Source organism: Austrofundulus limnaeus, unplaced genomic scaffold, assembly GCF_001266775.1.
Source record: "Austrofundulus limnaeus strain Quisiro unplaced genomic scaffold, Austrofundulus_limnaeus-1.0 Scaffold580, whole genome shotgun sequence".
Lineage (NCBI taxonomy): Eukaryota > Metazoa > Chordata > Actinopteri > Cyprinodontiformes > Rivulidae > Austrofundulus > Austrofundulus limnaeus.
The window spans coordinates 188,079-214,299 of NW_013952982.1; the positions used below are offsets into that span (position 1 = coordinate 188,079).

The 26,221-nt window shown below is 41.7% G+C and overlaps 1 protein-coding gene across 2 annotated transcripts; it reads left to right on the forward strand.

The window, feature by feature from the left end:
* The first annotated feature begins 6,025 nt into the window (after nt 1-6,025).
* On the forward strand, nt 6,026-22,452 carry LOC106530949 (cadherin-related family member 5). Of its 2 annotated transcripts, XM_014026681.1 has the most exons (15): nt 6,026-6,128; nt 8,165-8,343; nt 8,458-8,511; nt 9,235-9,324; nt 9,428-9,514; nt 9,649-9,750; nt 9,856-10,038; nt 10,191-10,281; nt 10,362-10,459; nt 12,374-12,574; nt 12,773-12,883; nt 12,955-13,021; nt 18,761-19,072; nt 20,401-20,567; nt 21,159-22,452. In XM_014026681.1, the coding sequence occupies exons 1-15, from the start codon at nt 6,062-6,064 to the stop codon at nt 21,678-21,680; spliced, it is 2,331 nt and encodes a 776-aa protein (XP_013882135.1). In that variant the 5' UTR covers nt 6,026-6,061; the 3' UTR covers nt 21,681-22,452. The 2 variants fall into 2 exon arrangements, with proteins under 2 accessions (XP_013882135.1, XP_013882136.1); XM_014026682.1 differs by lacking the exon at nt 18,761-19,072.
* Nucleotides 22,453-26,221: the final 3,769 nt, after the last annotated feature.

Sequence of the window (26,221 nt, forward strand, 5' to 3'; positions counted from 1 at the left end):
GGCCGCAATGCATTATGGGATATGCTGGGCCGGGAAGGATCCATCAGACCTGTCCTTCGATTTGGGCCAAAGTAAGGACGTATTTGTCGGCTGCATCAGAGGAGTCTTCGGTTTTCGACGTCCTTCGTCGTGGTGCTGTGACGTATGCGGCCGACAAATTCGGCCTTCGGAGGACCCGGCCTGCCGTTTTGGACACAGCCTATATGTATTAGCTCTGCGCTAGCGTGAAAGCTAACAGGCTAAACTGAGGTTCTCTATCAAGTCACTCCAACCAATCATGGTTCTGCCAAACTCCACCCACCCAATAAACTCCGCCTATATAACAAACTCAGCCAATCACATCCAGCTCAGACTCCACCCACACAGACAAGAAACTCCTATTTATCTGAGACCACTGCTTGTGATAACTGTCACTTTAAGGACCTTTTGTATGGAAGCAGAAAAATGTTTTTTTGCAATTTGTGGATGGATGAAAATTGAGTCCAACAGGCCACAATTACAACAGGTTGACTCCATATTTATAAATAATAATGTGACATATAAACTGCCACAGTTAGGGGTTTAAATTGCAACAAAAGCACAAGCTCTCTGTTCTCTAACTCTGATGTCATCAGTCCCAAAATAAAAACAACAATGATTTTCTCCAGCCTCACATATCAGACAGTTTCTATCATTCTTTTGTTGTTTTTGTCAGCAGCGGTGTTGGAGGAGATGTGGAAAAAGTGAACCAGCTGCTGAAACAATACACGTGCTCCACTGCTTACAACTGGCCGACCGACCTGTAGAGGGCGCTCTGCGCGAACACACAGGAAGTTCATCACGAGACGCTTGTTACATCTCCATACATGATGCAGCTCCTAGATTTCAAGGGGAAACAATCACTTTGTTATTCAAGCGTGTTTTATGAGGACCAGCTGTGCGCGTAATGATGACATGAAACATTTTCAATTTGTATTTATGTGTTAAATTCTCTTTAATAAACAGAAAGTGACCACAAATGTTCTCAATATCCTTACAATGATTGATGCACTAAGACACAAAAAAGACATAAAATAAAGACTTAAACATGAAATGCTCACAACAGTTATGAGTCTAGATTATAAAGCTAATGAGTCTTTTTGAAAAGTGAACAAACTCCAGTGACACCTGGCTGGTGATGAGTTAATCTCTTTATCTACTGACACAAATCATCCACAACGAAGAATAAGTTTATTGTCCTCATTAATATTTAACTAAAGTTATAAATGAAAGTTCTGTATTTTTTTACATTGAATCATGGAGTAACACATGATAGTGGAAGTATTTATTGAATATATAATTATATATTTTTAAAAAGGAACCCACAAAGATTCTGGTGGAGTTCACATGTTCCCCCGTTGCACTTATGGATTTTCTCCAGTTTCACTAGTTTCCTCCCACAGACCAAATGTTAGGTTCATTAGCTCTAAATTGTCTCTCAGTCTGAATGGTCATTTGTTTGTGTGTCTCTGTGATGAACCGGAGGCCCGTCCACAGTGGCGGACTGGGGAGAAAACGTGGCCCGGGACTTCCTGACAGACTGGCCCACTTTCAACTACCAAGTTTTAAGTTTCTCAGACTTGAACATGATTTTGTTCAAAATAATTGCATTTACAAAGCAAGCATTTGTTTGAGACCCACAGTGTGCACCAGTTAAACTAAAGGCATGTCTTTGGTCTGTGAGAGGAAACCGTGCAGAGGGAGAACTTGTAAACACCACCCAGAAAGGTCCCAGGTTGGGATTTGATCCAGCAACCCTTATCCTGAGAACGGTACTGAATGGTAAATGGTACTGAACTTATAGAGCGCTTTTCAAGTCCCTCCGGACCCCAAAGCGCTTTACACTTACAGACATTCACCCATTGACACTCACATTCACACACTGATGATGGCAAACTACATTGTAGCCACAGCTGCCCTGGGGCACACTGACAGAAGCAAGGCTGCCATGCACCGGCGCCACCGGACCCTCTGACCACCATCAGTAGGCAAGGTGGGTGAAGTGTCTTGCCCAAGGACACAACGACTGAGATGGCTGGACGGGGGATCGAACCAGTGACCTTCTGGTTCCAGGACGACTCCCCTAACCACTCCGCCACATGAGAAACATAACTGTGCAACTGTTCTGCCAAATTTTATATTCATGTTGGTGAAAATTTTCATTCTTCCTCATGATAAAATAAAGTAAAAAAACAAACAAACATCTGGTTTTCTGTTCTGAGTTCTAAACTTTATAAATCGTCATAAAAACTCCCAGCATTCTTGTTTGCCAGTCCGTCCCTGCACACAGCACTGTACAAGATATCACTACAAAGTTAACAGTTTTAAAATAAATGAGCACAAATACTTTGTTACTGTACTTAAGTAGAATTTTTGGGTATCTGTACTTTACTTGAGTAATTATTTTTCAGCCTATTTTTTACGTATGCGTCTTACATTTTCACACAATTATCTGTACTTTTTTTACTTCTTACATTTTTTAAAAAAGATAAGAAGTAGAAAGTCATTACTTATATTTTCAGTTTTGCTTGTTTTCATTCCAGCTTGTTATTGTAAAAATAAATACTATCCATATAAATTGTGCCTCCTAGACAGAGGGAAATTAATTGTGGTTGAAAGAGAAGTATAAATATATAAAATTCTGATACTGTATTAGTTTGTACACAAACGAATCATGTCACACTCCAGCAGGACATAATCATTCAAATAAAAGTACTTAAGAAATATTTGTATTTTATGAATTATATTATTGCATTTGGCCGCAGCCCTCAGATAGATTTTCATTTTGGAGAAAAGGTTTAGGCAGCCTTGATACAGTATATGTATACAAACTGAAACAGGTAGACTGGTGCATTCTAAATTAAACCTAAATTAATTATTTTAATCCAATGTAGTCGTTTCTGCATTTTTTGTGAAGGTCACTTCCTAATAAATTTTACAGAAAATCTAACTGCTCATTTCAAATCAATACTTTTACTTTTAATACTTAAGTACCAAAAACATCAGATACTTTAAAACTTTTACTCAAGTAATATTTCTAACTGAGACTTTAACTTTTACAAAAGTAATTTTTTGGTAAGATACTTGTACTTTTACTCAAGTTTCACTTTGTGGTACTTTATACAACAATGGAAGCTAAAATGTACAAATCAATTCATAGAGACTAATCAGAGCTTTAAATCACACACTGATGGGACACACAGCGTGGGTTCAGTGTCTTGCCCAGGGACACATCAACATGTGATGGAATAGCAGGGAATCAAACCGCCAACTCTCACATTAGATGAACATCTCTCCTAACCACTCAACCACCGCTGTCCAGTTACATATAGCTCCACACTCACACAAACACAATAACAATGGTTTGTATTTATGCTTCTTAAGCCAACACACAGTAAAGTAACCTAACATGGTTCATGTTTAATAGATCTAATAAATATGAAAACAAAACATTTGATGCAAACAAAAATATAAACAATTTAGCGAGCTGAAGTGCAATGACAAGACTCCTTGAGTGCAGACACTTGAATGGTTGTAGTTCTGGTAAAATGTGTTTTTATTTACTTGTGACTACAGTAAACCTCTCATATTTAGCTTTGTGCAACGTGTTGTAGTGACACACTAAAACCCTTCACGGCTGACAGTGGCTGTGTCCAAAACGGCAGGACGGGTCCTCCGAAGGCCGAATTTGTCGGCCGCATACGTCACAGCGCCGCGACGAAGGACGTCCAAAACCGAAGACTCCTCCGATGCAGCCGACAAATACGTCCTTCCTTTGGCCCGAATCGAAGGACAGGTCCGATGGATCCTTCCCGGCCCAGCGTATCCCATAATGCATTGCGGCCCGACCGGAGATTTGTTTAAGCTAGTAATGGCGGACGAAGCGAGAGAAAAGAATATGTTTTAAATAAAAATATGGTGATATGGAAATTTAAAAAAAATTAGCGGTTGTAATTCTAATACATTTATCATTTGTATGGACATGTTTTGAATATTATTTTTATCATAAAAAAGGCTAAATAAACATGCACCTACAGCGGGTCAATTAGTTCTTCAAATGTTACCTTTAAGTTAATTTCATAGTTTTGTGATATTAATAATGCKAATATATTGATATTTTTATAATTTTGATTTAAGTTTGCTTGTTTAGCATCGTCACAGTTGCTAGGTGACATGACGTACGCTGGGGTAAGGAGGGGAGGCTAGACCGTCCAAATTCACAGCCTCTTTTTTTCCGGTCTTCCCGGTCTACCAAGGACCCGGCCCACCTCGACAGGGTGGGTCCTCCGGAGGACCCGGCCTGTCGTTTTGGACACAGCCATCGTCTCTAAGAATAAAAACAGGTTTGCCTTGAAATAGAAGATTTTTAACTTTATTGTTTCACAAATAAAAACATGTCTGTCATGATTCTTGTTTTTTATGGTTCATTGTATTAGAATTTTGTTTCATTGTTTGGTCATCTTGTGTCTTATATTCTCTTTTCCTGTTTCATGTTATCCTCAGCAGCTTCTCAGTATTTTTCCAGCCTGCCACACTCACCTGTCCTAAGTCAGTAATCACCCAGGTGCTTCCACTCCCCAATCATCCTCAGTTGTATTTACCCAGTGTCATGTCTTCATCACCCTGTTGGATCATTGTCTTTCATGCCTCGTCTCTGTCCGTGTTATCGTTTGTATTTTTGCTGCCATGTCAGCCTTTTTCTTTTGTCATTTATTAAATCAGTTTTGTTTGCATTCAAGTCCTCGTGTCTGTCTGCACGTTGGGTTCCACACAACAAATCCTGACAATGTCACATTATGACACAACTATGAAAGTGAATAAGAAAACACCACCTGCTGAGACAATGCAGGGTTTTCTGTCCAGTTCTGTTAAATAGAAAGCAAGGATCGTTTTAATTAGGTCCAACTTCTGTCAGTGTTTTATGACTTTATTAAACCTTTTACAGCCGACCTCTCTGTGGACTTCACACAGCTGAGAAAAGCAACAGCTCCCTGAAAAGACAAAGCAGAAGTTGGTGGTTTTTATTGTAAATATATTTATCTAAAATACACAAACACAGAAATAATGAGTTCTTTAGTATTTATGTTTTCTAGTTTTATTGATTGAAATGGGTGTACTGTGTGTTAGATAAGAACTGGATCAGGTTTGGCCCCAGCTACAGATGGACCAGAAAGTGATCGACCAAAGACAGAAATTCTGTTTAAATCTGAATTTCTTTAACTCAGCAGGTCATTTGCCTAATTATCTTAATTAAACTGTTTTAAAACCCAATTTTAATCAAGATTTTGAGCATTTGCCCCTTTGAAAGTCTTGTGTCTCTGTTGAAGCCTCAACCAGTATTTATTAATTCCATTTGTTTCTCCCAATTTAACTTCAACAACCTGGAATATTTTATATATGTGATCAAACTGAAAATTCATTCGAGCGTGAGGCTTTAAGGCATCAAAACAAAAATAAATACAATTAGGTGTGTTTTCCGCTCAATAAATTTTGATCTGTCGCCAGTTTTAACGATAGAATCGCTTCATAAAAACATTGAAAAACTGAAGGTTTCCCTGTGGAGGTGCTAAAAAAATTACCAAACACTTCCTGGTTGGCTTCATTTTTCCCTCTCTTACACACACACACACACACACACACACACACACACACACACACACACACACACACACAGTTCTGATGTGCTTTGTTTGTCCACCGGTTGCTAACCATAAATCCAAATCAGATGACAAACTTGATACCAGGATCTAGAAGCAGAAGAAAACGTTTGTGTAAAACACAAAGCAGCAAATATTTCTCCCCGTTTGACCATTTTCATTTCTCAGTGTGTGCAAGCAGGTCATGATCAGCTAGTTAATGTCAAATTCACCAAATATAAAATAAATAGCAGCCGAACCGTGCCTTTTATGGCTTCCCATCAAGCAGAAGAGCATGTTTTTATGGTGGGTAAAAGTCCACCGAGGCTCGAACAACAAGCAGATAAGCAGAAAACAGAGACAGACACAAAGATCTGCTCGCACACTGCAGGAGCTCGGACTGAAACATGGATGGGATTTATCCATTTTTCCTCTGCTTGCTTCTGCTTCAGACGGCCAGCGTGGCAGCTCAGAGTGAGTTCTGATTCTTCAACTGGTTCTGATGCAGGCTGGGGTCAAACAGCTTCTATATGTGAGACAGGAAGAACTTGGGATCTGTTGGTACCTAATATATGTGATGATGGCCAGCTACTATCACTTTAAGTTTAACTTAGTATCTGTAAATTTCACAGAGTTTTAGCAATTTCTGTGTTTTGTTCGGTCAGTTCATAGAGAAGAACAGTTTCATTGAAACTGGTTCTGTGATATTTGAAATATTTTGCTGATTAACAGAATTTATTGGCCAAGTTTCAAACCCATCATTTAGGATCAGTTTTAGCTACTAACACACCTAATATGTGTCACCTTTATGAGTTCCCTAAGATCTCTTTGCTGTGGCGGCCATCTTAAACCAGGTGGTCTGTAAAGTAAATCAGTTAAAGTTTCTAAAAGTTTCTTAAAATCTGTTCTGTGATAACCAAGATATTTTACTAACAGACAAACCTTCAACGGTGACGGTAAAGATTAATGATTGAGACAGGAAGTGATGTGTCAGAACCAGCACCATAGTTGTGGACCGGTTGACTCAGAGTTATATAAGTTATATAACTCTATGACATGTTTCAGGAAACTTTTACCTCTGAATGTTAATATCATTTTTAATCTTATATAAATCTTTATTAGTCCACAACTATTTGAGTAGAACTGCTCTTGTTCTATTCGGGACTATCATCCCCGGTATCTGTAGAGGTTACAGGACCAGTTAGACAACATAGAGTACTTTTTTTATGGAATATAGTGTTAAATCAAATACCAGATCACTGTAAATCTGAATGCAGTTAAAGTTTAAACACTGGAGGCTTTATGTCTCGTTTAAATATTTAATTAAAAACTGTGAATACAATGAGTTACGTGCGGACGAAGTGAACTTAAACTGAAGCCTCATGTGGTCTCAATAACTTCAAAAGCTCTTTTTAAATATTAAGTAAAGGTGCATGCTGGTTGTAATTGGCATAAAAGCCACCTGTTGGAATCTCACTTGGGGACTTTCTGTTTGGAGTTTGTGTGTTCTTCCTGTGTTGTTGTTGTTTTCTTCATTATTTTTAGTATTAAAGTTTCCTCAATTGAGAAAAAAAAAAGAGCAGGATGGTCCCGTCAGGTTGGAGACGAGTTTCTGCCTCAAATGAAGGAGTTTGATTGTGAGGAGTGTTGTAGAATGTGGGAGATGGATCGATGGATTTATGCCTCATCAGCAGTAATAAGGGCATTGCTTCGGTCTGTTGTGGTGAATAAGGAGCTGATCCAAAAGGCAAAGGTCTCAAATGAGTATCCTGGTTTTTTTCTGATTCTGATTATTCAGACTTGACTTATGAAAGGGGCTTTTCTCATCTACAGTATTAAAGTGTGGCTCATAATTAAAGATATGAGGCTCCAGACACAGAAAAGTGGCTGAAATGATCGTTTGTACGGTGGTCAGGTTCAGATTAAAGCTGAGGGAAGGGGTCCTGTTATTCAAATTAAGAGTACAGCTCTGTTTCTCCACGTTGAAAGGTGTCAGTTGAAGTGGTTCTGGTATCTGATCGGTATGCTCCCTGGGCTCCTCCCTTTGAAGGAAGAAGACCCTGGGGACAAACTCAGAAGTCTCTGGAGGGATTATCCTGTCAGGCCTGGGAGCAGCTTGGGCTGTGCAGGCGGAGCTGGAGAGGGTGGTCCGGGTTTCTCTCCTGTTGCTTTAGTGACCCAACCATGGACAAGCAAAGATGGACAAATTCCTTCACATTAACATACGTTAGGTTTACTGGTCATCCCAAAGTGTTTCTAGGTGTATTCAGATGTGTGGTCCTGAGGTGGACTGTTACTGGTCCAGGATGTATGTATGTTCTTTAATGAATGGAGGAAGAAATAAAACAATGACGTGATTCATTCAAGCCTGCCTCTAAAGGTGTTTCAACACATTAAAGCTGTTGTGTCTGATGAAATGTTCTCAGTCAGACGTCATCACAGTTGTAACAGAGAAACATTTGGAGAGTTTCTTATCTGATGACAATTTTCTTTTTCTTCTTTCTCCACAGTATGTAGTCCTCCCACAAGTGTAGACTTTGCAGAAAACAATAAAGTGGGTGATGTCGTGCTAAGTTTCACCGCTGAGCCTGGAACGGTGGTCACTTACGCCCCTGAAAACAACCCAAGTTTCCCTTTCGAGATTGTTGAAAATCAGCTGAGAGCTACGGCTGTGTTGGACTACGAGACGGTTAGTAACAACATGTCTAAAGACAAGAAGACATCTTAGACTTGTTCTCACTAATTTTATATTGGTGTGTGTGTGGGGGGGGGGTGTGTCTTCCTCTTGTTTTTTTTCTTGCAGATGTCGCGTTCTTTTCCTGTCATGATCGTATGCATGAAAGAAGGAGCACAGAATGTAAGATTTAATTTATAAAAACAATAAATTAATGTTGTTTAGTTTAGATTGGTTAAGTTTAGGGTACCTGTGAGGTTAATTTGAGGGTAAATGGTCAGGGTTAGGATGTAAAATTTCCAAATAATGAATTGAAGTCAATCCATGGTCCCCACAGGGATATAAAAACCAGATGTGTGTGTGTGTGTGTGGGAGGGGGGGGGTGGAGAGAGAGACAGACCAAGGAGCTGCTTCACACTTCTCAGAGCAGCAGGAGTGAAGTTACCGTAATAACAATATGTTGGCTATAAAAGCACAACTAAGCTTTACTTACGCTGGTATCAACCATGATAACACACTTTATCCAACTGTGCTGCACATTTTGAGACACGCAGGAACAGATGTACAAAAAAAAAAACAGCTTCTCTGTGTTCTCGGTTTTGTTTTTACAGCTTCTTCAAAGGGGTTGATAAAATCCAAAAAATATATAAAGATACATTTCTGTATAAGTTAACCAGAGATATAATATTTGTTTTAAAAAATGTGAAGAATTTGAGTCAGCTTTTAAGATGGAGGTGTCTCAGGCTTACTGCATAAATAAAACACAGAAWAWRWAAATAAATAAATAAATAAATAAATAAATAAATAAATAAATAAATAAATAAATAAATAAATAAATAAATAAATAAATAAATAAAACCTTTGGGAAACTTAAGGAAAATAAACTACATTTTTTATTGTTTCCAGTACCGTGCCACTGTTGTCGTACTACTACGGAATGTAAATGATAACCCTCCTGTGTTTGCACAAAGTGTGTACCCTACACCTGTCAATGAGGTAAGAGACACTGATACCTAACTAAAGACATTTTAATCAAACAAGCAGCCAACATTTTTTAGTATTATTGAGTGTTTTTGTTTTTTTACATTTATTTATCCAGCTGTTGCCCATTGATTCACATGTGGGTCGGTTCGATGCCACAGACTTGGACAATGACAGGCTGTACTACAGGCTGACGCCTGAATCTGTAAGATGTTTTAAATTCATTCATTCTGCCTTACAGACCCATGAATGCATGTTGTTGTAAATTTCCTCAGTAAAAGTTAGATTTCTTCAACATAAGAGAAGTCATCTTTAACTATGGTTTTCCTCCTTCTACAGACTTATTTCAAACTGAGGACACCTACCAGCTCAGAGATCCTTGTAAACGCTCTTCTTGACTATGATAAACTCAAAGAGGTTGAACTGCTTCTTGAAGCTCAAGTGAGTATTTTTCGCTGATGCCTGATAAACTGATCTTCCAACAAATATAAGTTGATGCTCTCTGTATTTGGAAGTCAACTGTCCCTCTCAAACACCATAATTTAGGACACACCATTAACCACCACTGAAGAACCCTCATTCACCGCCACCACAACCATAATTATTTCCATCTCAGATGTGGACAACAGACCCCCATGGTACCAGCCTTGCAACAAATATGAAGTTGGCGGAGTTATGGTCTGCCAGAGTGCTGGCTACACTGGCAGAGTTAACTTAAATGAACAAGAGGTGAGTCACTTAAGGAAAAGTAACAGCACCCAGACTGGGAGAATCTTTGATAAATATAAATACAGGTGGAGGTGTATTTTTGTACTGCCGTGACTCTCTGCAGTGAATGTTCAAAAGCAACACATACAGGTGTGTTTTGCCTCTTTTTCCAGCCAGGGGTGTTACCTTTGAAACCAGGACCACTCTATGCCGTTGATGGAGACAATGGAATAAATGAGGAAATAACATATTCCTTCCTAAGTGGTAAGGAGCTTTGAACAGATTGATGTCTATATGCAGAAACATGTTGCTGAATAATGGAATATGCTCTGTCTATGTTACAGGAAATGAAGCTAATCTGTTTCAGATTAACCCAAACACAGGAAACATCACAATGCAGAAGCCAGCTGACATTTTGGGGCCAATCAGTTTAACAGTTCTGGTAAAGTAAAAAAGGGACTGAAAGTTGTGTATCAATGTCAATGTCAATTTATTTATACATCACATAAAAAACAACAAAAGTTGACTAAATAGCTTCACAATTCAGCCAAATGATTTGATTTGATTTATTGATTTGACAGGAAAAGATTACTAAAAATCAAGCCTGACTCGGCATAATTGCTGTTTTACAGCAGGCTCCCGTTCTGCAGCACATAAAACACTCAAATACAGCATCACAATCACATCATTATACACCATAGACACAATAAACAAAACTAATATAGAATAAAACAACAGAGAAATGCATAAATGTAGACAATGTTTTAATGTTTTTCTGTATTTTAAATTGATTTTATTGTATCATTAAATGAATCTCAAACTCAACCAGAATGAAAGGACAGGGAGTAAAAGTGAGTTTTAAGTAGAGATTTAAAAGTCTCAACAGTCTCTGCACACCGAATGCTAAGAGGTAAACCATCCCAAAGGTTTGGGGCAGAGACTGCAAAGGCCCGATCACCTCTAAACTTTAGCCTGGATCTAGGAACATCTAAGAGAAACTGGTTGGATGACCGAAGTGCTCTAACTGAAGTGGGGGTGTTAATGAGATCACACAGGTAGGATGGGGCCAGACCTTTTAAAGCTTTAAAAGTAAGGAATAAAATCTTAAAATTTATCCTAAAATGAACAGGAAGCCAATGGAGAGAAGCCAGAACTGCGGGGTATCAAGGCTGCTAGTAATGGATAAACCACTATCCAAGATATCATGGAGTCATGCATTATACACTGAATAAAGTAGGGTCCATTAATAAACACTTTCAGGAAGAAAGACGCTTATGTTGAAAACCTGCAAACATAAACCAAATCAGAGCTCCTTCTAGATGACATGGAATGAAATCTGCCCCATCTCTTCTATCCCAGCATCCTCCTCTGTCACAACAACCTTCTGTCCCCACATCCGTGAACCTCCTCTTTGCTCTTCTTTAGCTCTGTTTCTATGACGGTGTGACCCTAAACTAACCCATGGATTCTGTTTCACTTCTACTGAGTTTCATTCCTCTTTCCTTCAGAGCCAACCTCCACCTCTCCAGGCTCTCTTCCACCTGCTCCGTAGTCTCCCTACAGATCATAATGTTGTTTGAAAACATCAGCTCAGCCTGACGTCATCTGTCAACACAGCAAACAAACCAACCCATTCTCACTCCCAACTCGTCACATATTGACGTTTTCCAAGGTTCCCTCTACGTCCGATATTGACGCGCGGGGTACCCCCCTCACGTCAGTTACTGACGAGATGGGGCGGAAGCTGTTGTCATATGTTCAGAAAGTGTATAAAATGCGCAAAAACGACCGTTCCAAAGCCTGAAATTACCTTAGTTGACTTTAGACATCCTGTCCCTGACCCTAGTAGGTAAAATTAACCATTTTTAGAAAATGTACGAAATTCAGGTGAACATGTTCTAAAGCGTAAAATGACCTAATATTCACCATGGACATCCTACCCCTGATCCCAGTACCTAAACTTAACCATTAAACCCGATCCCTCATGTTAACCTCAGACACCCGCCCCAAAGCCCCCTGGTGGCGCAACCCGGAAAAGCCGTGGGCGTCAAGGAGTGACGCGAGGGGGGTACCTTCTGCGTCCAAATAAGACGCAGAGGGAACCTTACCTTAAACGTCAATATGTGACGAGTTGGGAGTGAGAATGTGTAGAACAAACACAGTTGTGTTAGAGTAACCAGAGAAAACCCTGACATGCATGAAGAGAACAAGCAAACTCCAAACAGAAAACAAAGCTTGAAACTCCAACTTATGTTTAAATGTTTCAACCTGGGACATATTGTAGCAAAACAACAGTATTAAAACTGCCTGCTGTCACAAACAAAATCTAATGTAAGCTGAATTTGTTTTCACACAGGCTGCTCAGAGGATAAACAGCCATCAGTTTGCCACAACTACTCTCACAATCCAAGTTACAGTGAAGAGCCTTCATAAACCGAAGTTTCAGCATACTCTGTATGACGCTCTAATCACCTCAAAGGGATCAACGGCACTCAGTGCAAACGACAATCTGCCGTTAGAGATCCTGGCCACAGACGAGGACTACTCTTCTACTGGGGTAAAACTCAGACAAACTTGTTGACTGTGTGAGAAAAAAAAGTGACATCAAACAATGAAAACAGACTGATATTATATCATGCATTGTTTTGCATCTATTATTGAAAATTAATAAATTAAAAAAAAACTACACAACACTGCGTGAGTTGTTAAAATTCAGGAAGAGTTTTTGGTGCTAACCTTATATCTGTTCAAACAGGGTCGAAATCCTCACATTACTTACTCAGTCGAAGGTAGTGATGGTTTCTCCATCGTTGGTGGCTTCTTGTTCCTGACCAAAGATCTCCCAGATGGCACATTATCCCTGCAGGCAAGTTCACCAAATTTTAAAGTTATGTACTGGGTTGTAAATTTATTATTTAACCCATTTTTAATTTCCAGATTCTGGCCATAGACACATCCAATGATGAGACAGCTACAGCACAACTCAATGTGGAGGTGAAGTTGAGTAAGTTAAAACCTCTGGCTGTTTTCTGTTTGGCTTGATGCAATAGTATCCCGCACAACACTGCATGACAAAACCATAAAAAATGTTTTTCAAAAGTAGGAAACTTGTTACTAGTTGTCCTCTGAACTAAAAGTTCCATCTTTTTGTTTTTAGCAGACCCAAAAATATGTGCTTACCTACTGGGTTGATAAATTGGACTTCAATCCATGTTCTGTGGTTGGTCTGCTCTGTTGTCACCAACAACTACAGGTCTGTTTCATTCCCTCCTGACTGCCAGTGGCAGTTAAACAAAGTGGATATGTCCTCTCGCACTCTGCACAGGTCGAGATTTAATGCAAACAAAGACGCGTACGTGGCACGTAGCTCACCTGAGCGTGAGTCTACAAATAGCACGCAGGTGGTTACGTTCGGTCTCTTTGATCTTCTCACGGTTTACCTGGCGTGCTTCACAGGTTAATTGCTCCCGTAAGTCCGTGTTTCGGATCTTATCGGCTTCTGCAGGTCTTGAGAGGTAAGCACACGTTTGTGTGGTTTAGCGTCATCCTGCCTGTGACTTTTTAGTCGGAGTGCTTTCAGCCCTCTGGCTGTGGTTGGCATGTCTTAAGTTTTGTTTGTTGTAGTAGGAAGCGTGGTGGGTGTGTCTGCATTCGGACGACTCTGCTTCCAGCTTCGAAGCGGGCTGGCGTTTCCTCCACCCTGTCTCCAGGTGGGGAGGAGCGCGCAGCCGGGGAGCGATCCCGGTTTTCTGACCGCGTTCTGTGTTTCACAGCTCTCATTTGGACACCTGGACTCTAAACACGTTCTTCAATTTCATTGAAGCTCAGTTGCCGGATCGGGGCGCACGTGCACGTGTGTGAGTTGTGCTCCTCAGTTTTACTGAGGTTCTCACTCAGTTTACCCGACCAGAGGTGCAGTAAAAAATTTAAATTATTAATTAGGACTCTGATCACGTTCTTCAGTTTTATTGAAGTTCTCGCTCAGCCTCCCTGACCAGTGGGGACAAAAATTAAAGACTGATCGCGTTCTTCAGTTTTATTGAAGTTCTTGCTCATTTGGTCAGTGCGTGCCTGTAATTCCCACTTCTGTGCTGGAATGACGGGATGCAATTCATGTGGGGCTCCCTCCAGGTGGAGGACGGCCATGACCTGTGTCCCAAATGCCTGGGTGTGGACCATCTCAGAGAGGCTCTGACTGACCCGTGCATGAACTGCAGTATCTTGCCCTTTTCTGTAAGGGAGGACAGTCTGCGTCAGGTTGAGGGCCTCCTATTTTCTGATGAACTGGCTCCCCCAGGGATGCCTCTACCGTGTTCTGGGAGGCGAAGGGAGGCGCCAATGGAAGAGCGCCGCCGTCCTAGAAGGAAGAACCATGACTAGAGCATCCATCTCAGCAAGAAGTAGATTCTCTGAAGGCTGAGGTGGAGCAGCTCAAAGCTCTGTTGGCAGATCCAGTCCCCGTATATGCTTCCCGGACATCATCCTGGGAGTCACGGGAGGATCTGGAGGAGGATGTGATCTCCATGAGGGCCTCCACTTCAGAGTTTTAGACCCTCTGGGAGCAGAAGGGCCACTCTCCGAAACTTCGAGATCAGGAGAGGGAACCCCTGAGAATGGAAGGTACTGGTGGTTCAGGAAATCCCCTCAGGAGTTTAGTCAGCTCTGACTCTGGGGAGGAACCGTGCCAGCTGCGAGCAATTATCACGGCAGCTTTGGCCAGGGTCGGTCTGGATGATGCTCCGGTGGCCCATCCCATGGGGAACCCTTTTTTCTGCTGGGCTCCAGCGGCCCCTCCATTTGAAGTTCCACCATCTCCAGCCTTCTTGGAGGAGCTTCAGCGCTGCTGGGCTGATCCTAGGAGCTTCTCCCACCATGGAAGGGATGCGAGAATCCTGGCAGCCATGCATAATCCTGAGAGTCATGGTCTGGGTCGCATGACCCCGGTCGATCACTGTATCGCCTGATTGGTGCTCTCTCCAGATGAGGCGCTAAAGGAGAAGGCTCGCTATCCAAGCGCCCAGGGCCGGGTGACAGACAACTTTTTGTGCCGAGCCTATGATATTGCCGCTCGCGTGGCACGTATTGGCAATTCCCTGTCTGTTCTTTTGTTAGCACAGTCCCAGATGCTGCAGCCGGGTACGGTGGGGGCAGCACTTGGTGATACAAATGCCCTTCAAGCCTTTGGGCTTATGTCTAAGGAGCTTGTTCGGTTGATGTCCATGTTGGTGGTCACCTGACACCAGGTGTGGTTGGCTCAAGCTCCGATCTCTGATGACTGTAGGCAGAGCCTGCGGAGGCTGCCAGTGGTTCCTGGTCAGCTGTTCCATAACCAAGATGGCGCAATGTGTGGGAGCTGCGGCGTCAGTTTTTGTCTGAAGGCTGCAGACCGACGGCGGGACGGTTTTCACAGATGCACCTGACCTGCTGGGAGTCCCATTGCAGATATGCCTGGGTTTTAAGAACCATGTCCCAAGGGTACAGGTTGCAGTTCCGCCATCGGCCCGCACCCCTATCGGGAGTCAAGGTAACTTCGGTCACAGATCCTGCGCAAGCTTTGGTCTTGTTGCAGGAAATGGAAACCCTCCTGGAAAAAAAACCATAGTGGTGGTTCCGCCACATGTTTGGGCCGACGGGTTTTATTCAACTTATTTCCTAATCCCCAAAAAGGATGCTTCCCTGCAGCCAGTGTTGGACCTCAGGGGGCTGAACTGTTTTTTGAAAGTTCTACCGTTTTGCATGCTCCACACGTGACATCCTTCAGACAATAAGTCGAGGAGAGTGGTTCACCTCGATAGATTTAAAGGACGCGTGCTTCCATGTCCCAATCCACCCAGAACACAGGAAGTACCTGCGGTTTGCCTACCGCGGCGGCGTCTATCAGTTTATGGTTCTACCATTCGGGCTCTCCCTGGCTCCTCGGATCTTCACGAGGCGCATAAAGGCAGTCTTGAGCCCTCTGTGCTTGTCAGGATTGAAAATCCTGCCTTACATCGATGACATCACAGGAGGCAGATTGGGCAACGGCAAAAATTCTGGCCCATGTCGAGGCCCTGGGAATAACCGTGAACCACCAGAAGAGTTCTCTTGTCCCGACTCAGCAGGCGATCTTAATTGGCATAGCCCTGGATTCGGTGGTCATGCTGCCTTGACCAACCCCAGAGAGAATAGACAGGATCCAGTCTCTGCTCCAGTCTTTTCATGTGGGAGCTGCACCCCCAGTCCAACTGTTGAGGATGCTGTCGGCCGCCTCAGCTCTGATACCTCTGGGGCTGCTTCAACTCTGGCCCTTGCAGAGATGGTTCAATGGCCTCCACAAGGACCCCCGGTTGCACCGGTGGGTCAAGGTGCGGGTTACACCCAACTGCGCAGCTCTTCTCCGTCGTTGGATAGTGAGTACGTGGCTACAGCATGGGGTCCCCCTTGGCGCAGTCCCAGCGAGAAGCGAGGTGGTGACAACAGACGCATCGCCCCAGGGGTGGGGGGCAGTGTGGCAGTGCAGGTCTGTTCAAGAGCGATGGAACCCTCAACAGAGACATCTCCACATCAATGTCCAAGAGTTGAGGACGATTTATTTGGCGCTGAAACACTTCTCGACCTTTCTCGAAGGCAAACGTGCTTGTTCAAACAGACAGCACCTCAGCAGTGTTCCACGTCAACCATCAGGGTGGGACCAGGTCACTGCAATCCTGAGGGAGGCCCAGAGGCTATGGACCTGGGCGTACCCTCGCTTTGCTTCCATCAGAGCGATGCATCTGTCGGGGACAAGGAACTCTGTTGCAGACTGTCCCGCCAAAGGCTTCCTCCAGGGCAATGGAGGCTGCATCCTCGGGTGGTTCAGAGGATCTGGGATCGGTTTGGCAGGGCCCAAGTGGATCTTTTTGCCTCAAGGAGCAATACACACTGCCCCTTGTGGTTTTCCCTGGCAGAGGTCAGCTCCCCACTGGGGATGGATGCCCAAACATGTGGCCCCCCGGTCTGCTGTATGCCTTTCCCCAATTTCCATTGCTTCTGCCCACTCTCCACTGGGTGAGACGGTCAACTCAGAGGTTCTCCTGGTGGGTCCTGAGTGGCCCATGAGAGTCTGGTTCCCACTGCTCCTCAGTATTCCGGTCAGGGGGACCTCTTATCCCAGATGGAGGGGAAGGTCTGGCATCCGTCTCCAGGTCACCTTCTCCTCACTGTGTGGCCGCTGATGGGGGCTGGCAGCCTCTAGCAGGTCTGGAACCTTCCATTCAGCAAACAATTCAAAATGCCAGAGTGCCTTCTACGATGAGGACTTACACTCATTGTTGGAGGCATTTTTCAGAATGGTGCATGCACAAGGGGGTAGATCCAGTTCCTTGTTCCCTGCAGGACATCCTGAGGTACCTACAGGGTCTGTTTGATGCTGGACGGGATGCATCAACCCTGAAGGTGCACTTAGCTGCCATCTCAGCTAATCATGGAGAGATAGATGGCAGATGAGTAGGGGCACACTATAGGGTGACACAGTTTCTCCGTGGTGCAAGGAGGCTGCGTCCACCCTTGCAGAAGCCTGCGGCAACATGGGACCTTCCACTGGTGTTAAAGGCCCTTAATGGACCACCTTTCAAGCCAATGTGTGCAGCCCCACTAAATCTGTGTCTATGAAAACTGCCTTCCTTTTAGCAGTGACAATGGCTAAACGAGTCAGTGAGCTCCATGCTCTTGCCATCACCCCTACCTCTGCCTGCACTGGAAGGCAGACTGGTCGGGGGTGACATTATGGCTGAACATTGCCTTTCTTACCAAAGTTCTGCCTCCGGGCTATGTAAACACAGTCATCGAGCTGGGGCATACTGTCCTCCCCCGTTCCACTCTGAGGAACAGAGGTTGGCGAACATGCTGTGCCCAGTTTGGGCATTGCAGCTGTACATCGTGGCTACGAGGACTATTCGGCAATCAGACCAGCTGTTTGTGTGTCATGGTGGTAAGAACAAGGGGTGAGCCCTGTCAAAACACAGGCTGTCGCATTGGGTTTTTGGTGCCATTGCGCTAGCTTATAAATCTGTGGGGGCTGCTGCCCCCTCTGGGATTGTATGCCACTCTACCAGGAGTGTGTCTACATCCTAGGCGGCGATGAGGGCGTGCCACTGGGAGACATCTGTGCGGCAGCGTCCTGGGCTACACCATGCATGTTTGCACGTTTATACTGCCTTAACGTGGGCCATGAGTCCACTCTGGCCGCGGCGATCCTGACTCTGGCTTCCTCTACCTCCTAAGGTGGGTGAGTACTGCGTTCCTCGTGACATTGCTGGCATAAGTCATCCACTTTGTTTAACTGCCACTGGCAGTCAGGAAGGAATGAAACGGAACGGAAGTTACACTGTAACTAAAGTTCTGTGAATTCCTGGATGACTGCCTGTCACACTGGTCACTCGGAACATCTTCCAGCGAGAAGATCCTAGGAGACCGAACGTAACCACCTGCGTGCTATTTATAGACTCATGCTCAGGTGAGCTATGTGTCACGTACGTGACTTTGTTTACATTAAACCTCGACCTGCGCAGAGCGCGAGAGGACATATCCACTTTGTTTGCCACTGGCAGTCATACAGGAATTTACAGAACCTTAGTTACAGTGTTACTTCCGTTAACTCAAATAGCAGAGGAAATGTTTGATAAGCACTGCTAGCCAGACAGCATCAGCTTGTTAGTATTCTTTGGTTAGCATCCAGAGTGAAGCACATAAAACAAATCTGCTTCAAAGTGTGCTTTCCTCCCAGGTTCTACCACCACCAGTTTGCCCCTGAACACCACAGTCATTATCACCACCACATCTGTAGAAGAATCCACCACCGACAGCCAGACGACCAATGAGATCATGTCCACGACCGAGATCATGTCCACGACTGAGCTCATGTCCACGACCAATGAGATCATGTCCACGACCAATGAGATCATGTCCACGACCGAGGTCATGTCCACGACCGAGGTCATGTCCACGACCAAGGTCATGCCCACGACCAACGAGATCATGTCCACGACCAACCCCACTATGTCGACTGGTATCTCATCCACCAGCCACAGCATAACAAGTGAGAACACCATCTAATCCCACCTTTCCCATGAAGAAGGCTTTTCAACATCAATGGCAGCTCCAACATTTCTCCATTAAATTCAACACTGGCTATCTGATGAAAATGAGTAAAACCAGGAATGAGAAGGATTGTAGATTTTAAATTAAGGAGCAAAAACACAGTTGATTCCTACAAGAACCACTGACTCTGTAGAATGAAATGGCAAACCATCCTATAGATGAGAATGTTTAGGTCTAATTTTGTTTTCAATTTCTATCCTGCCACCTTGGACTAAAAAGGATTGTGTTGACAAAAAGCCAATCAACCACAGAGCATTGTTTTGTCATGCAGTGACAGTAGATGTAACAAAAATTGTGTGCACCATTTTCAACAAACCACTTACTCAGTATTTCTTTCCAGTCAGTTAGCTCTGATCTCTCATTTTTTATTTTTATTAACTGTTATTTAACCAGGCAATTCCCATTGAGATCAAATTCATAATTTATCACTCACCACAGAAGACAAAAATGTAGTGATGTTCTGTCATGTTGTTAAAATATTTTCTAAACCACTAACCGGATTTTAATGGACAGTAGTTATTGGAGGTCCATCTTCAACTGAGTGAGACAATACAATTCAAAATGTCTACAGCGTAAACCTTTGGAGTCAGTCTGATACAATCACTTTAAAGTGCCTGTGACATGCATATCCATAAAATACAGAAAGTCAAAGAAAATATATTTGTATTTAAGACACTTTGCATGATGCACATGATTTTACCCGTCACATAATTGGCATATTTCTTTTGAATTTTGCTCAGTTAAAGTGAAACAGGAAGTGACATAAAAGGGGAACTCTTTGAGAAAGAAAGCCTCCTGCTTTTTGTTTATTGAAACAATATTATTTGAACTCTGACTCTTCCTCATCTCTCAAAGATAGTGATTTAAAAAAATCTAAAGAAACATCTGATTCATCTCTACAGTCTGTGTTGTTAGCCATTTTAGCAAGACTGTTTACATTCAGACATTCCCCTTTGACATCACTTCCTGCTATTTCACATGCTAATATCTCAACGACTGTTCATCTCGACATTAAATCTTTTTTACAGTATGTTGCCAATGTCATTTTTCCAAAAATACATTCATATTTATTACAAAAAAATTGATGTCACAGGCACTTTAAGTTCCTAATGGCAGGCCCTACTTTCTGGCTCAAAAAAAAAAAAACATGGATCATGAGGAGTTAAGGCATTTTAACAAAATAATTTGGACTGAGAATGATTTGGAACTCAATTGTGGCTGACTATTATGAATGACATCTGATCCCACTGACTTTTGTTCTTCCAGAAATGCCATCAGGAGAGTTCAGAGTACTGGACATGGTGGCACTTGGAGCATCCTTGGGCATTCTTCTGTTTATTTCCCTGGTGGTCATTGCGCTGCTGGTTTATTACATGCACAGGGGGAAAGCAGACTGGAAGAAGATCCAAGAAGTGACCATGTTTCGAAGCTCCGTAAGTTCCAATGTTGCAAATGTAGTTACATAAAGAGAGAGGAAAATTTAAATGTCCAGACAGCCTATGTCTTTCAAATTTAATGACAGCCTTTAAAAACTCTCCAGATCTACAATGTGGCAAACTTAAAAGGCTTTCATTAGTCTGAATAAAATCATGACACGTACACTTTTTTTCCTGTCTTGTTCCACATACCTAACATGCTCTCCTGCACCATCACCAGCTGCTTTAGACCTGCTCTGGCACCACTCTACTGAACCAGGATAAAATGTAGCTACAGGTTTTACGCCCACACCTGGTTGATTCTATGATCTTGTCCTGATAAATGTAGATTGAACATAAAGCCAGAGTGGACAGTGCTGCTTCAATTTCTCAACCACCAAGCCACATTGATGCACACAGGTCGCAAGTCACAGATGCGGTTATTTACCTAGAAAAGAGCTGTTATAAAGGGAGCTGTAATTGAATGTACAACTGCATGGAGGAATTTAATTGTCAGATGAAAGGATTCATTGTTAAACACACTATGTACCAGCAAAAGTTCAAAATGAAAACTTGTTTATGCCCCTCTTCCTTTGTCTCCTGGCACAGCTGGGACAAAGTTCCGGAGGAAAGAAGGAGGGAATGCAGTTCACCAATGAGACTTTCCAGAAAGATGAAGATGAAGGCAGCATGGGCTCAGGTGGTCCAAACGTATCTGGTGGAAACCCACCAAAGTCAGAATGGAACAACCCTCCCAAAGACCTGCGCCAGGAACGTTCTGCACCACTGGCCTTCCAGCTGCCCGACGGTGCCAGTGACAACGGCTCAGATAGGGGGGATGACGAGAAAGATGTGAAACCCATCCTGACTAAGGAAAGGCGGGTTGAGGAAGGATACAAGTCTGTTTGGTTCAAGGAGGACATTGATCCCAACGCTAAGGAGGAGGTGGTTATTATCCCAGACAGCAGAGAAGACGACAGTGAGGGGGAAGATGAACTATCATCCAGAAACAAGACAAAAGCTCCAAAGGTTGGCTTTGCTGACCCAGATCTGGACAGTGGTCTCGGGGTAAAGATGGGAGGTCCTGGAGAGGATTCAGGGAGTGACCTTGATTTGAACGTTGATCTGTGACAAATGCAAAAGATAGACACCCTGCAACACAAAGCAGCCATAAAAAAATCTGATACTGATTTATGAGCAACCAAACCTGAACATTAAACACTAATAGTTTATCAGAACGAAACCTGAAAATACTCTGAGGAAAGATTTATAGTTGTTTCAGTCTAAACAACTTAATGTAAAAATATTGATTTCAAGAGTGAAAACCAGACTTCTAGCTTATAAATCTTAAAATATTTATGTCAATGGTAATTTTTGTACAATAACCTGATTTTAGAGAATCGTATATCATAATTCTGAGGTTGAAAATAACCTCTCAAAATTCAGCTAGTGTATAATTTTAGATACTTCTTCAGTTTTTTAACACTCATTATTAGTATTATATACCAATGGATGAAACTGTTTATTATTTTGTTCCTGGTACATTGTTTAATTATTAACTTATATTGGTTCCTCATTGCTGACAGATGAAACACACTACACAAATAAAGTGCAGACAAAATTCAGGGATAAAACAAAAATACACTTTCTGCTGTCTGTGATTATTAAAGCTTCTAATAAAAATATATACAATAAGCTGATAAATGATTATGTTGTATTAAGTAAAACAGGTACAGTTAGGTCCACATATATTTGGACACTGACACAAATTTTGTCTTTTTACCTGTTTACTGAAACATACTGTATTCAAGTTATAGTTGTATAGTGTACATGGACATAAAGTCCAGACATTCAGCTTTTATTTGAGGGTTGAAATTATTTGAGGGTCCACATTAAAATTGGATGAAGGGTTTAGGAGTTTCAGCTCCTTAACATGTGCCACCCTGTTTTTAAAGGGACCAAAAGTAATTGGACAATTGACTCCAATGCTATTTCATGGACAGGTGAGGGCAGTCCCTTCGTAAAAGGCCTGGAGTTGATTTGAGGTGTGGTGCTTGCATTTGGAAGGTTTTGCTGTGAAGTAAACATGCGGTTAAAGGAGCTCTCCATGCAGGTGAAACAAGCCATCCTTAAGCTGCAAAACCAGAAACAATCCATCCGAGAAATTGCTACAGCATTAGGAGTGGCAAAATCTACAGTTTGGTACATCCTGAGAAAGAAAGAAAAAAATCACAGGTGAACTCATCAATGCAAAAAGACCTGGGCGTCCACAGAAAACAGTGGTGGATGATTGCAGAATAATCTCCATGGTGAAGAGAAACCCCTTCACAACACCCAACCAAGTGAACAACACTCCCCAGGAGGTAGAAGTATCAATATCCAAATCTACCATAAAAGACTGCATGAAAGTAAATACAGAGGGTTCACTGCACGCTGCAAGACACTCATAAGCATCAAGAATAAAAAGGCTAGACTGGACTTTGATGAAAAACATCTAAAAAAGCAGCGGAGTTCTGGAAGAACATTCTTTGGACAGATGAAACCAAGATCAACCTCTACCAGAATGATGGAAAGAGAAAAGTCTGGTGAAGGCGTGGTACAGCTCATGATCCAAAGCACCACATCATGTGTAAAACACAATCTGTGGACACAGTGTGATGGTCTGGACATGCCAGTGGCACTGGGTCTCTACTGTTTATTGATGATGTGACACAGGACAGACACAGCCCAATGAATTCTGAGGTATTCAGAGCCAAACTGTGTGCTCAGATCAGCCAAATGCAGTCAAACTGATTGGTCGTCGTTTCATACTACAGATGGACAATGACCCAAAACATAAAGCCAAAGCTACCCAAGAGTTTATTAAAGCAAAGAAGTGGAATATTCTTGAATGGCCAAGTCACCTGATTTAAACCCAACTGATCATTTCACTAAACTTCAGACAGAAAGGCCCACAAACAAACAGCAACTGGAAACCGCTGCAGTGAAGGCCTGGCAGAGCATTACAAAGGAGGAAACACAGTGTCTGATGTCCATGAGTTCAAGACTTCAGCCAGTCATTGACAACAAAGGGTTTTCAACCAAGTACTAGAAACGAACATTTTATTTACAATTATTTAATCTGTCCAATATTTTTGAGCCTCTGAAGGGATTGTGTTTAAAAGATGGTTTAATTCCTCACATTTTTATGCAATCTTTTTGTTCAACCCACTGAATTAAAGCTGAAAGTCTGAACTTCAACTGCATCTGAATTGTTTTGTTTAAAATTCATTGTGGTAATGTCTAGAACCAAAATTAGAAAAATGTTGTCTCTGTCCAAATATATGGACCTAACTGTATGACATTCATCAAAGGTTGTGCTGAACTTGTGTTTCTCTGTTAAACATCTTTAATTAATAAAATAATAATTACTGGATTCTTCAAAGTTTAACAAAGACATAACTGACCTTTACTGATTTCTGACTTTAAAATCTTGTTTTAAATTAGCTACGTTTTTTTGAGGAGTCCCTCAAGGCTCAATTTTCAGTCTTGTTTTATTTTCTGTTAACGTGTGGATGAATCTAACAAACACCTAAATTTAACCTTTTTGCAGACGACACCATACTTAAGTCTGTTTGCTCTACATTGAACCAGCCTGTTGAGGACCTTCAATCTGCCTTTCAGCAGCTGCAAGCGACACTAACATCACAGATACTTCTTGAATCCAAAGAACATTAGCTTTTTTACTCCAGGAGAGGATCTTAGGAAAATATTATCATCCAACAAAGATTATAGCATTTGGCTCTTAAAGACCATTTTTTAAGTCCATGTATTTTAAAATCTGAATGTAGACTGGACTTTTATTTTTGATACACAGAATACATTTAAATGTTATGAAAATATTAGTGACATATTTGCCATGTTTGGCTTTTAAAGGTAAACCCAAAGTACAGACTAAAACATCTGACAAACTAAAAAGTCCTAAAACCAGTGGTGTCACTAGGCCTGTTTTAAGGGCGCTGAAGTCCCCCCTCCCCCAACACACACAGCATCCATCAACACCAACAGAACTAAAAATATTGTGAAAATAAAAAAAAACATTACACTGCGCTCGGATTTCAGATTTTACTTAAATACAAAAACAAATGACACATTTTAACAGCAGAAATAAAATAATTTTAAAAACTTTACACTTTTTTTTGAATGACACCATTTTATAAAACCCTTAAAATGTTAGACAAAAATCACTGCACAGAGAAATCCTCACAGAGATTATGTATATGAAGCCCATATCAAAATCTGAAGACAAAATGAGGTGCATCAGGAGATCTTTGGTCAAACCAAACACTTTGAAGGAGATCTCAGAGAGGCAACATGGCACTAAAGGAACAAATGGCATTCATTTTACAAAACGCTGCTGTCAGGCAGAAACCTTGTATCTTTGAATCTTTTCAGAAAATGAATATGTGTGTGATCCATCACATCAAATCATTGATATCAGGTGAAACTAAACTGCTCATTTTCAGATTCTTAACTTCCTAAGCCACATTTAAATCCTGGATCATCCTCATATCATGAGCAGTTCCAGAGATATGACTCAATTTGTCTTTTAAATTGGGATATCTCCTGGAAAATCTGTTTTCATCCTATTTTTAGCAGGATTTCTTGACGTCATTTGAAAGAGGAAACCTAGGTTTCCCAGCAGGTATTGACAGATTTGTTAGTGCACAAAAGAAAAAGAAAAAAAAAACGAGAAAAAAATAAAAAGCTTTCTATAAAAGCATATGATACAATTCCCTGATCCCCCTTCTCATGGTTCCGTTTTCATGGGGTGTCCCATAATGCTTTGCGGTTGGTCGAGAGGCGTGGCTTTATGTGTTGTAGGGTTAGGGATTGGTGGACTACCCTTTTGTTTGCCTGTGGATTGGTGGGTTGGTTCCCAAGGTTTTATCCAAATCAAACAAAACAAAAGAATTTTTAACATTCTTTAGGGTCATATTTCAGATACAGTATTTCTCTCTAAGGACCCCTAGATAAAGGTATAGCTAATTTATTAACCAGTGCAGTGATGCTGTATCTGAACATGCCTCTTAATCCTGGGCTCGACAGGCAAAAACTTGATTTTTTTATTATCCCCAAATGAAGATACAAGGCTTTTACCCAGCATAACTTAAAATTAGATATAAAAAAAAAACAAAAGAAGAAGAAAAAAGAAACATTTGGCAATCAAGACGGCTGATCCCACCAAACATTGTTGGATTTAAAAAAACATTTATAATTTTAAAGTAAATTTGGCTTCTTTTTATCTATTGCTACTAGTTTAACATTATAATCTACTTGGCTACAAGAACAACTCTATAAAACAAGAGAAGCTTTTACAAATAGTGCAAATTATGATGTGTTACAAATCATTCAAGTCACAGAAATAAGGTGAAATAAAAGCAGCATACATCACACTACAGGGTGGAAAATGAGATTAAATATTAAAGCTAACAAAGAGTTTCTGTTTGTTAGCATCGAGATGAAGAAATGTTGCAACAATACTAAAAATCAGGCTAACTGAAGGATTATTCAACAATATAATCTGAGTTATGCTAGCATAATTTATGAAAACTGAATTGATTCAGAAACAAATAAAAACAACATTCTCTGTAAAATATGTTTTCATGTGGTAATGTAAAACTATTATACAG